At 52.2% G+C, this 13,523-nt stretch overlaps 1 protein-coding gene across 3 annotated transcripts in view; it reads left to right on the forward strand.

The window, feature by feature from the left end:
* Positions 1-3,705: 3,705 nt before the first annotated feature.
* The window catches only part of GALC (galactosylceramidase), a 51,945-nt gene continuing 42,127 nt past the window's right edge, over positions 3,706-13,523 (forward strand). For 2 of the 3 annotated variants that reach the window (XM_063948202.1, XM_063948201.1), the window contains exons 1-3: positions 3,706-4,004; positions 6,108-6,176; positions 9,517-9,580. In XM_063948202.1, coding sequence (XP_063804272.1) covers positions 3,840-4,004; positions 6,108-6,176; positions 9,517-9,580 — 298 coding nt within the window. In that variant the 5' untranslated portion in view covers positions 3,706-3,839. Of the gene's footprint in view, positions 4,005-6,107; positions 6,177-9,516; positions 9,581-13,523 lie in introns of those variants that run through there. The other variant, XM_063948203.1, reaches the window with a different exon arrangement.

Below are 13,523 nucleotides of genomic sequence, written 5' to 3' on the forward strand. Positions count from 1 at the left end.
GCATGTTGTCTTTGATGTTCCCTTTCATGCAGGCTGGGTGTCAGGCGGCTGCTGGGCTGGCAGGTGCCAGGCAGCTCAGACTCCTCCTGTTATTCAGTGCGCAAAACTCCACCTCATTGCCGGCCCTGACAACCACTGTCCCTGCAGAAGACACCAAGTGACCATAATACCAGAACAGGCATCTCCTCCTCCGGTCCCCTCCACTGTCAGTGAGAGCGGCATCCCAGGAATGCAGAGCGGTGAGGAGGCCTTGGGTAGAGCGAGTGGGTCACTGACAGAGGGGTGAGGTGAGGGTGAAATGTGTATTATCACAGCAAGACTCAGGTTACGTGCTGGTTGGAGACAATTAGATAACATCAAAACCCACCTGATAGCATCTCCCATCACCCGAGTCAGCAGAATCCCACTGTCCACTCCAAACACATAACTACTACAAATAGCTCCGCTAATGGGTGGTCTTCAGTATGCCGACTGACGGGATCCCGGTGCACAGTATACCGGCGCCGGGATCCCAACAGCCGGCATACCGACAGCCGGCATACCGACACTTATTCTCCCTCGTGGGGGTCCATGACCCCCCTGGAGGGAGAATAAAATAGCGTGGCGTGCGTAGCGCACCACCGTGCCCGTAGCGTGGCGAGCGCAGCGAGCCCGCAAGGGGCTCATTTGCGCTCGCCACACTGTCGGTAAGCCGGCAGTCGGGCTCCCTGCGCCGGTATGCTGGTCGCCGGGAGCCTGACCGCCGGCATATCGTAGTGAACCCCCGCTAATGCACGCTGCCTTTCCTACTGTTTAATCCTCCCACTTCCACAATTTTGCACCTGCTGTTCCCTTTCTCTGGAATTCTCTACACCTCCCCCTCAGACTCTTCACCTCTCTACATAACTTCAAAGGGGCTCCCAAAACCCACTTCTTCACCAAACCCAGCCATCTCTCTTCCTAACCCTCTGTTACATGATCACTTCTACCCCATCTGTGTCACCCCTGTCTGTCCCTCCCCTTTAGAATGTAAACATACCTCCCAACATTCACAAAATGTAGTTCGGGACTCCTTTGCGCGGCAAAACCATGCACTTTCAAAAAGGACACAGGGTCTATTAAGTGAGTGACAGGAGCCTAACAACCGCCCCCCCCCCCCCCTCTCTTCCCCCGTGGGACACTGCGGCCTGCGGGTGGGACAGCGGGACAGTCCCTGGAAAACGGGACTGTTCTGCAAAAATTGGGACAGATGGGAGGTATGTGTAAGCTCAGGGCCCCCTTCCCTCATGTGCTTTTCTTTCTCTTACTGAATCGATGGCACCAAATCCCGCTTTTTTCTGCCACCCTGATACTTATCTCTGTGTCGTCTGCTGCTGTAGATATGCCTATATACCCTGTACTGTGTACCTGGCACTGGGGGCATATCTGGCACTGGGGGGACATGTGTATCTGGCACTGGGGGCATATCTGGCTGTCATACAGCCGCTGCGGCCCCCATACTTGCCTCTCCGGGGGTGCTGGATCTCCGGGCGGCTGTCTTCGCTGGCGGTCTCCGGCTCCCGGCGCTCCGTCCAGCGCTCATAGTGTGGACATTTCGGGTGCGGGTGACGTCATCAAGCGCTTACCAATCAGACGCTGGCGGGAAGTTCAAATTCAGACGCCGGGCAGAGCTCCGGCGCCTGAGTATCATCTATTCTGCCTACAGAAGTTGTGATCTCCAGTGCTCCCGCATTCCTGTGGTTTTCAGCCCTCCTAGACGGACTCCAAGCGCCTCAGTTTCTTCAGCGCCTCCAAGCACCTCAGTGCCTCCAAGCATCTCAGTGCTTCCAAGCGCCTCCGCGCCTCCAAGCACATCAGTGCCTCCAAGCGCCTCCAAGCACCTCAGTGCCTCCAAGCACCTCCGCGCCTCCCCGCACCTCAGTGCCTCCAAGCACTTCAGCGCCTACAAGCGCCTCAGTGTCTCCAAGTCCCCAGTGCACTTTAGCGCAGTTTGTGCCTCCAGCACCTGGTATTCTTCACTGAGTTATCAGCACCTTTCAAGTTCTGTCTTTCAGTAGACCTTCAGCGTCCACGCGTGCCTCCTGTCTGCCGACCTAATCCTGCATGAGGAAAACTTACCTTCGGCCATCTCTGCTGCGGCCCAGTTGTGGTTCCTCTTCCCGGTCACCGGAAGAAACCCCGAGTCCACAACACTTGCAAACCAGGTCAGTGATACTGGCACTGCGGGGACATGTGTATCTGGCACTGGGGGGCATATCTGGCAATGGGGGCATAACTGGCACTGGGGACATATCTGGCATTGGGGGGACATGTGTACCTGGCACTGGGGGCATATCTGGCACTGCGGGGACATGTTTATCTGGCACTGGGGGCATATCTGGCACTGGGGGGACATGTGTATCTGGCACTGGGGGCATATCTGGCATTCGGGGGACATGTGTACCTGGCACTGGGGGCATATCTGGCACTGGGGGGGACATGTGTATCTGGCACTGGGGGCATATCTGGCACTGGGGGGACATGTGTATCTGGCACTGGGGGCATATCTGGCACTGAGAGGACATGTGTATCTGGCACTGGGGGCATATCTGGCACTGCGGGGACATGTGTATCTGGCACTGGGGGCATATCTGGCACTGGGAGCATATCTGGCACTGTGGGGGCATTTCTGTATCTGGCACTGTGGGGGCATTTCTGTATCTGGCACTGGGGGCATATCTGGCACTGGGGGGACATGTGTATCTGGCACTGGGGGCATTTCTGTATCTGGCACTGTGGGGGCATTTGTGTATCTGGCACTGGGGGGCAATGTATATCTGACACAGTGGAGCAATGTATATCTGGCACTGTGGGCAACGTGTATCTGGCACTATTGGGGTCATATGTGTATCTGCCCCTCCCCCCATATGTGTATCACGCCCCCATTTTCATTGGTCACACCCCATGTGGCATTTGGCCACACCCATTTTTTCACAGTACCTATAAGACATTTTTTCTACTTGCACCACTGGGCGCCATATAAAGGATAATAATAATAATAGAGTATAAGGAAAAGCAGCAGTGACACTGTATAGAGCTCTGCTCAGCAGGCACCGGAAGCAGGGCGTGTTACAGGGTATTCTGTGTAACCACATTACCTGGAAATAAACAAGGGATGACCATCACCATAACATAAAGGTAGATGCTAGTCTAGAATCAAGTGGCCTAAAGGACCTATGATGTCAGGGGGAGGAGCCACATCACCAGGGGGAGGGGCTAGGCCAGCGGGATAGTTCTTCTACTATCCACGCCACCAACTACTAACTTTAGTAACCCGGTGGCGAGCGAAACGGAGCGTCCCACCGAGCCCGAAGCGTGACGAGCAAAGCAAGCCCGTGAGGGTACATTTTGGGTACCCCATATCTCCCAACATGACCCTCTCCAGGAGGGACACAAAGCTCTGCTTCTGTACTTTCCTCTTAATGTATGATTGCCGGCACCTGTGCTGAACAGGTTAATGGATAAGAAAGGTGTTTCAGCACAGGTGATGGCAATCATAAATTAAGAGGGAAGCCCAGTAGCTAAGCATTCTGTCCCTCCTGGAGAGGGTCATGTTGGGAGGTATGGTACCCCGTTCGGGCATGGCTCCTCCCCCTGGTGACGTGGCTCCTCCCCCTGGTGACGCCAAAGGTCCCTTACCCCACTTGGATTTAGAACTATAAGGTAGCGTCTAGTTTCCCTTCAGTGGAGAGGACCTTTTCCATAAGCCCATCAAGTGGCACTCATGTGACCAGGAAGTACTGGCACGCTTGGAACGCTCAGGACGCTTCCGGGTTTGGTCACATGCCCGGCTTCCTTGGCTGTGGCTGTGGGTGTCGGTGATGGCGGGGATGCTGCGGGAGCTGAGCAGGGACTGTGCCGCCGTCATGTTGCGGCTGCTGCTGGCCGGGCTCTGGTTGCAGCGGGCCTGCGCTGAGTACGCGCTGAGTGACCGGGGAGGACTGGGCCGGGAGTTTGACGGTATCGGAGCTGTGAGCGGTGGAGGGGTGAGCTGTCACCCGGGGGTGCACTAGGAAAGAGTCTGGGGAGGGGGCTGCTGCTGGGGGATGAGGGGGTGACGAGGCTGCAGGTGGGGAATGAGGGTGTGTGTGTGAGAGACTGGGCTGCAGGTGGAGAATAAGGGGGTGATGGGGCTGCTGGTGGAGAATGAAGGGATGATGGGGATGCTGGTGGAGAATGAAGGGATGATGGGGCAGCTGGTGGAGAACGAGGGGGTGATGGGGCAGCTGGTGGAGAACGAGGGGGTGATGGGGCAGCTGGTGGAGAACGAGGGGGTGATGGGGCAGCTGGTGGAGAATGAAGGGATGATGGGGCAGCTGGTGGAGAACGAGGGGGTGATGGGGCAGCTGGTGGAGAACGAGGGGGTGATGGGGCAGCTGGTGGAGAATGAAGGGGTGATGTGGCTGCTGGCGGAGTATGAAGGAGTGACAGGGCTGCTGACCGAGAATGAAGATGTGACGGGGCTGCAGGTGGAGAATAAGGGGGGTGATAGGGCTGCTGTTGGAGAATGAAGTGATGACGGGCTGCTGGTGAAGGGATGACAGGGCAGCTGGTGGAGAATGAGGATTGTGACGGGGCAGCTGGTGGAGAGTGAAGGGATGACGGCACTGCTGGTGGAGAATGAGGTGATGATGGGGCTGCTGGAGGAGGGTGAAGGGATGACGGGGCTGCTGGTGGAGGGTGAAGGGATGACGGGGCTGCTGGTGGAGGGTGAAGGGATGACTGGGCTGCTGGTGGAGAATGAGGGGGTAACTGGTCAGCTGGTGGAAGGTGAAGGAATGACGGGGCTGCTGGTGGACAATGAGGGGGTGACGGGGCTGCTGGTGGAGAATGAGGGGGTGATGGGGCTGCTGGTGGTGAGTGAAGGGATGATGGGGCTGCTGATGGAGAATGAGGGGGTGACGGGGCTGCTGGTGGATGGTGAAGTGGCTGCTGGCGGAGAATGAAGGGTGAAGTGGCTGCTGGCGGAGAATGAAGGGTGAAGTGGCTGCTGGCGGAGAATGAAGGGTGAAGTGGCTGCTGGCGGAGAATGAAGGGTGAAGTGGCTGCTGGTGGAGAATGAGGGGGTGATGGGGCTGCTGGTGGAGAATGAGGGGGTGATGGGGCTGCTGGTGGAGAATGAGGGGGTGATGGGGCTGCTGGTGGAGAATGAGGGGGGATGACGGGGCTGTTGGTGGAAAATGAGGGGGACGACGGGGCTTTTTGCGGAGAATGAAGGGGTGATGGGGCTTCTTGTGGAGAATGAAGGGGTGACGGGGCTGCTGGCGGAAAATGAAGGGGTGACGGGGCTGCTGGCGGAAAATGAAGGGGTGACGGGGCTGCTGGCGGAGAATGAAGGGGCTGCTGGCGGAGAATGAAGGGGCTGCTGGCGGAGAATGAAGGGGTGACGGGGCTGCTGGCGGCGAATGAAGGGGTGACGGGGCTGCTGGCGGCGAATGAAGGGGTGACGGGGCTGCTGGCGGCGAATGAAGGGGTGACGGGGCTGCTGGCGGCGAATGAAGGGGTGACGGGGCTGCTGGCGGAGTATAAAGGGGTGACTGGGCTACTGACCGAGAATGAAGAGGTGACAGGGCTGCAGGTGGAGAATAAGGGGGGGTGATAGGGCTGCAGTTGGAGAATGAGGGGGGGTAACGGGGCTGCTGGTGAAGAATGAAGGGGTGACGGGGCTGCTGGTGGAGAATGAAGGAGTGACGGGGCTGCAGGTGGAGAATGAGTGGTGGTGACGGGGCTACAGGCGGAGAATGAAGTAGTGACGTGGCTGCAGGTGGAGACTAAAGGAGATGGGGGGCTGTGATGTACACATTTATTTGAGAGAAGTGCAGCGCATGTTGGTGTGGAGAAATGCGCTGTCAGCTCCACCTCTAAATACAGTGTATGCACCTGAGTGGGCGCCATGCTGTTTGTCCGAAGTAACCATGTTCAATTGTAAACGCTGTAAATCTGTGTGACGTGTCTCCGTATCAGACTCCTTCCTTTTGTTATCTGTGGAGATTCTCCCTTCCTCTATAACTTTCTGTCCCTGTATTTTCAGACCTACTGTAGCTCTTTGTTCCTCCATATCAGCTGATCTGTTTGCATTTGTCTTCTAGGCCACCTCCCGCCTGCTTGTAAATTACCCAGAGCCGTACAGAACCCAGATCCTAGATTATCTGTTTACGGTAAAGACATTTCCTTGTTTGGAGATGAAAGTACACCTGTATGTTGCTGTAATGTTCACAAAGTTGCTCTTCCACCTACTAACCTTGTGATCGCACAAACACACCCAGCCGGAAACCAGGAAAAGCGATTGTCATGCAGAACAGTCAGTTTTAAGCAACGTATAATGGGGGTGATTCAGACCCGATCGCACGCTAGCTTTTTTTGCAGCAGTGCGATCGGGTCTGAACTGTGCGTGCGTTGGCCGCCGGTGATCGATGGACAGTGACGGCTTTAACGAAGAAAGCATTCGCACCGGCGATCGCCAAAAGATTGACAGGAAGAGGCTGTTTGTGGGTGTCAACTGACCGTTTCTAGGGAGTGTCCGGAAAACCGCAGGCGTGCCCAGCCGTTTGGAGGGAGGATTCCTGATGTCAGCTCCTGGCCGAATCATCGCAACGGCAGAGTAGGTCCTGAGCTTGTTTGTGCAGCTCTCTGCACAAGCGATCGCACCCCTGCACAGCGATTACCCCTGTAGGTGGCAACTACCTAATCGCAGCACTGCGAAAAACCGCCTGCGTGCGATCAGGTCTGAATCGCCCCCAATAACTGCGGAGGAGGAAAGCAGGTGCATATGTGAATGTATCAGTCACAAGCGGCAGTCTCTTTGCTGTGACTTGTGATCGGTACTCCCACACATGAGAGTAACACGGCTTAAGAATTGTAAGACCACACTGTTTGCGCCAGGAACATAACCATGCCAAAGTTTTGCAATTCTTGTATATATTTATTTTTCATAACTACGCCATATTAGCAAATGTATTTATTTGTTTTGGTAAATTTGCGTCTATTCCTATTATACATTATACTTAGTTACACTTATGGGTCGTATTTATCAGAGCATGGAGAGAGATAAAATGGAGTCAGTCAGCTCCTAACTGCCACTTTGCAGGCTGTAAAAAATGACAGGAGTTGAGTTGGCTGGTACTTTATCTCTCTCCATACATTGATAAATACTCGCTTGGTTATAGAGCGCTGTATTGTGCAGCACTTTACCGTTGGAAACAAATGGAGTGACAAACAGAGACGGGCTATTAGCCGATACAGAGGTCCCTGATTACAGTCTATAGTCTGTGTGGTATGCAGTCCTGGTGTCAGCATGTCGACATTCGCAATGCAGAAAGTAGACATTGATGTCGTCATCATTAATGCGGACACTTGAATAGTGTTGCCATCTTCATAATGTCGCCATTTCCAGGAGGGTTACAGTTATAGGCAGGATCAGAAGAAAACCACAATGTCGACGCGCTATCAATGTCTGCATAATTAGGACTGACAAACATATATACCAAACCGTCGTTGTATAGTTTTTTTTATCACTCTTCGGGGAAAATTCAATTGTTCTTCGTGCTGACGGCCACTAGATGGTGGCTGATTGAGCAATTCAAGTGTTGCTCCGTTCTTGAGTGAACAGCTGCCGGCACTAACGTTTCTTCTCACAGCTCCCCGTGCTGGTGAGCAGAAATGGGTGAAAAGTTACCTATTTAGGCGCCCAAACAGCAATATTCGCATTGCGCCATGCATTTTGGTCAGGTTTAGCTGTTTTATGCGGCTAAACCCGGTCTGTCTGGGTGCGATCAGCGTGAACAAAATAGAATTTTACCCCGTGATCTCATGTCACTTTAGACCGGAGATCGGGCGCGCAAAACAATTGAATTGTCAGCTTGTGTGAATGGGTTCTTACATTTTCTTGTGGATCCATGCCTTCGGTATACGTTACAATTCCCTGTATGGATCCCTCACTCTGCTCTCGGACATATACCTGGTTTGTTGCGTAACAAGGCCCTCATTCAGGTTAGATCGCAATCCGACTGCAAAAACTACTAAGAGGATGCGGGCGCATGCGCAGGGCCTGTCCTGCGCACGCCCCTGCATTTTCCGCAGCGTCACCACAGAAGTTGCGATCACCTCTGCCTGTCAATCAGGCAGAGATGTTCGCATGGAGGGAGGGGGGAGGGGTGGCAACGCTCAGGCTCCAAGGTGGAGACGGAGCATTGCGGGGGCAACGATGGAGAATCGTCACACGCAGCCGCTGCGATCACAAAAATGGCGGTGGGCCATCTGCGGGCGCAGCCAGGCTGCGTCGGCAGAAGGCTACCCCATTTTTAGCGATCACGATGAATTTCAGCGTGGTCAGGGGGAGGGTGGGCTGGCTGATAGCTTGCTGGGCAGCCTTGTTCTGCGATGGGTGTCCCACAGCACGTGATCCAAAGGATTGCAAATTCTGCTACTTAGAGTTTACAATCCTTACTGTGGGCCTAATTCAGACCTGATCTCTGTGCTGCAAATTACACTGTCCTGCGATCAGATAGTCGCCACCCAGGGGGAGTGAAAATTCGCTCCGTGCAAGTGTGCGATCGCATGTGTACGCCGTGCGAAAATTCCCCTCAGTCAGCGGACAGCTGCAAATCCATTCGCATCACTCTCACCATCGAATGCTTCTCCTATTCTGTACAGTGTGTGCTTAACTCAATACTAATGGGCCTTACACACTAGGCGATAATACTGAAAGATATGAACGATCTCGTTCATTAATGAACGAGATACCGTTCATATCTTTCAGTGTGGAGGCACCAGCGATGAACGATGCGCGGCCCCACGCTCGTTCATCGCTGGTGCCCCGTCGCTTGTGCATGCAGGCCAATATGGAGGAACTCGTCCATATTTGCCTGCACTGCTATGGAGGCGGGTGACGGGGGAAGTGAAGAAACTTCACTCCCCCCGTCACTGCCCCCCCACCGCCGGATCGCCCGTCGTCCGTATCTGCCGTTAGGCAGCTCGGCGGCGGATCGCAAAGGCTGATCGGGTTCAGAGCTGACGTCAAACACCCGCCCTGAAAACGCTTGGGAACGCCTGCATTTTTCCGGACACACCCAGTAAACGGCCAGTTAACACCCACAAACTTCCGCTTCGTGTCAATCACCTTGCATACGCCGTGCGAGTGAAGATTTCGCCCAGAATCATCGCTGCTGTCTGTCATGCATGCACATTGCGGTGCATGCGCAGTAGTTCAATAATCAGCCGCTGTGCGAAAACGCACATCAGCGATCAGGTCTAAATCGGGCCCTGAATCAGTTCCCAAGTGCAGAACTTTATTTACATGTTTCCTCATGATATGAAATGCTGACCCAAAGGTGATCTCAGCCCCATGGGACATTAAATTGCTGGTCTCCTTTTACGTGATTAATGTATTCTCAACACTCTTACATTTTTTATAAAAGGGCACTACAACAGGAAAGCCGGAGAGTAACTGTCAGGGAGATATTAATGTCCCTAGTTCTCTGTTTTTGTTTTTTTTTCCAGCCGAACTTCGGGGCTTCCTTACAGATCTTTAAAGTGGAGATTGGAGGCGATGCCCAGACGACAGGTAAATTATACAGTACTACATCGTAGCCTATGTAGTGTTCACTCTAGGATTTTTTATAGGGCAGGGTGCTGACCTTGGGGAGGGCACATTTTAATTTAGAAGGGCAAAATGATGTACATACTGTAATATGTATGCAGGTGTCTTAAACTGGCAGCACATTGTATCTTATAGACCATCCTCGGACACCTTCGCTTCAATCTGACAGCACATTTTAAGTTTAAATGTGCTGTCAGACTGAAGCGAAGGTGTCCCAGGATGGTTTATATAGCATTCATGTGCTGCCAGTATATTTCTGAAGTGTCTCAATAGGGTTTATATAGTTCATTAAATTATATAAACCCTATTGAGACACTTCAGAATATATCAGGGCCGTTTAGAAACTGGGGGCTCTCCAGGGTAAACAAGCAGGGGATATCCTCTCGCATCTAAAGCCTAATAGGTTACATCAGTTATTAGATTGTATAAAGAGTGTATGATTTCCCAGTGCTATCATAATGTTTTCTGCAGCTACAGATACATTGCCAAAAACTGTATGGCCATTAGGAAAAAAAATAAACAGTCACCATTGTCTCCAGTGGAAGAAACCAGCAGTTTGTTAGGATTTAGATCTCTTACACATTCATTTGTAATTCATAGGTAATGTGTCACAATAAGATTAGTTGAGTGCTGCCAGATTAAAACTAAAGGGGGCTCATTTGCGCTCGCCACGCTGTCGGTATGCCGGCGGTCGGGCTCCCGGCGCCGGTATGCTGGTCGCCGGGAGCCCGGCCGCCGGCATGCCATACTACACCCCTTACAACTCATCTCAACATTTGCACGGATTGCTTAAATATATCAGTGGGAACTTTAGATGTTGGAGGGTAGTGTCGCATGCAATAAACCACAACTTCCCCCTGCGGTTGGCTGCAGGCTTGAGAGTCCTGTACAGGAAACAAACCACTTTATTGCAGATGTTTCGTAGACGTGGGATGGGTTCCATTTACTGCATGACGGCTTGTTTCTCTAACACATTTCCTCATTTGCCATTCCAAAGTAATATTTATTATATGATGATTTGCGTATTAGTGAACGTCTTTCATCAGAAAATAATTGTGTTTAGGTCACTTCAAACCAGGTGCAGCGCTCTGCGTTTTGTTATAAATGCATTGTCGCCAGTAGACGTTTTCGGATAAACCCTGGCCTTTTAGCTGCGTTAATGAGATGTGCATGGAGAGGCCCAATACTGCAACTAGTCTGTGACAGTTCAGTCATGGGGGGGGGGGGGGGGGCAAAGTTTATATTCCCATTTATATAATACTTCCATTGTGCCGTGCAGAAGTTGCATGAGAAATGTCTGGCCAACCAACAGTGGGCACGCGCATTGTCGGTCACCGTGAACATGCTTCAGTGGCCAGGTATATAGCGTCCTAATAGCGCAGGGGTGGCCAACCAGTCAGTGGCAAAGAGCCAGAAAAGATCTGTAGTCAAGAGTAAGAGCCATGTCATGTTCGCGCCAAAGACGCGCAAGCAAAAATGGGGGCGTGGCATAATTGTCACAAAGCAGCACCCCGTTTTTATGCGCACACCTTTAGGTTTGACATTTGTAGGAGTATGACCTTGTGTCATAAGTCATAACCCCATTTTTAGTCCTGTTGTACTGTGTACAGTGCCACATACAAATAAAGCCCCTGTACAGTGCCACATACATATAAAAACACCAAAAAATGGGTGCCTCCACAGTGCCAGATACATATATGTCCCCACAGTGCCAGATACATATATGTCCCCACAGTGCCAGATACATATATGTCCCCACAGTGCCAGATGCATATATGTCCCCACAGTGCCAGATGCATATATGTCCCCACAGTGCCAGATGCATATATGTCCCCACAGTGCCAGATGCATATATGTCCCCACAGTGCCAGATGCATATATGTCCCCACAGTGCCAGATGCATATATGTCCCCACAGTGCCAGATGCATATATGTCCCCACAGTGCCAGATGCATATATGTCCCCACAGTGCCAGATGCATATATGTCCCCACAGTGCCAGATGCATATATGTCCCCACAGTGCCAGATGCATATATGTCCCCACAGTGCCAGATGCATATATGTCCCCACAGTGCCAGATGCATATATGTCCCCACAGTGCCAGATGCATATATGTCCCCACAGTGCCAGATGCATATATGTCCCCACAGTGCCAGATGCATATATGTCCCCACAGTGCCAGATGCATATATGTCCCCACAGTGCCAGATGCATATATGTCCCCACAGTGCCAGATGCATATATGTCCCCACAGTGCCAGATGCATATATGTCCCCACAGTGCCAGATGCATATATGTCCCCACAGTGCCAGATGCATATATGTCCCCACAGTGCCAGATGCATATATGTCCCCACAGTGCCAGATGCATATATGTCCCCACAGTGCCAGATGCATATATGTCCCCACAGTGCCAGATGCATATATGTCCCCACAGTGCCAGATGCATATATGTCCCCACAGTGCCAGATGCATATATGTCCCCACAGTGCCAGATGCATATATGTCCCCACAGTGCCAGATGCATATATGTCCCCACAGTGCCAGATGCATATATGTCCCCACAGTGCCAGATGCATATATGTCCCCACAGTGCCAGATGCATATATGTCCCCACAGTGCCAGATGCATATATGTCCCCACAGTGCCAGATGCATATATGTCCCCACAGTGCCAGATGCATATATGTCCCCACAGTGCCAGATGCATATATGTCCCCACAGTGCCAGATGCATATATGTCCCCACAGTGCCAGATGCATATATGTCCCCACAGTGCCAGATGCATATATGTCCCCACAGTGCCAGATGCATATATGTCCCCACAGTGCCAGATGCATATATGTCCCCACAGTGCCAGATGCATATATGTCCCCACAGTGCCAGATGCATATATGTCCCCACAGTGCCAGATGCATATATGTCCCCACAGTGCCAGATGCATATATGTCCCCACAGTGCCAGATGCATATATGTCCCCACAGTGCCAGATGCATATATGTCCCCACAGTGCCAGATGCATATATGTCCCCACAGTGCCAGATGCATATATGTCCCCACAGTGCCAGATGCATATATGTCCCCACAGTGCCAGATGCATATATGTCCCCACAGTGCCAGATGCATATATGTCCCCACAGTGCCAGATGCATATATGTCCCCACAGTGCCAGATGCATATATGTCCCCACAGTGCCAGATGCATATATGTCCCCACAGTGCCAGATGCATATATGTCCCCACAGTGCCAGATGCATATATGTCCCCACAGTGCCAGATGCATATATGTCCCCACAGTGCCAGATGCATATATGTCCCCACAGTGCCAGATGCATATATGTCCCCACAGTGCCAGATGCATATATGTCCCCACAGTGCCAGATGCATATATGTCCCCACAGTGCCAGATGCATATATGTCCCCACAGTGCCAGATGCATATATGTCCCCACAGTGCCAGATGCATATATGTCCCCACAGTGCCAGATGCATATATGTCCCCACAGTGCCAGATGCATATATGTCCCCACAGTGCCAGATGCATATATGTCCCCACAGTGCCAGATGCATATATGTCCCCACAGTGCCAGATGCATATATGTCCCCACAGTGCCAGATGCATATATGTCCCCACAGTGCCAGATGCATATATGTCCCCACAGTGCCAGATGCATATATGTCCCCACAGTGCCAGATGCATATATGTCCCCACAGTGCCAGATGCATATATGTCCCCACAGTGCCAGATGCATATATGTCCCCACAGTGCCAGATGCATATATGTCCCCACAGTGCCAGATGCATATATGTCCCCACAGTGCCAGATGCATATATGTCCCCACAGTGCCAGATGCATATATGTCCCCACAGTGCCAGATGCATATATGTCCCCACAGTGCCAGATGCATAT

This window comes from Pseudophryne corroboree, chromosome 12, assembly GCF_028390025.1.
Source record: "Pseudophryne corroboree isolate aPseCor3 chromosome 12, aPseCor3.hap2, whole genome shotgun sequence".
Lineage (NCBI taxonomy): Eukaryota > Metazoa > Chordata > Amphibia > Anura > Myobatrachidae > Pseudophryne > Pseudophryne corroboree.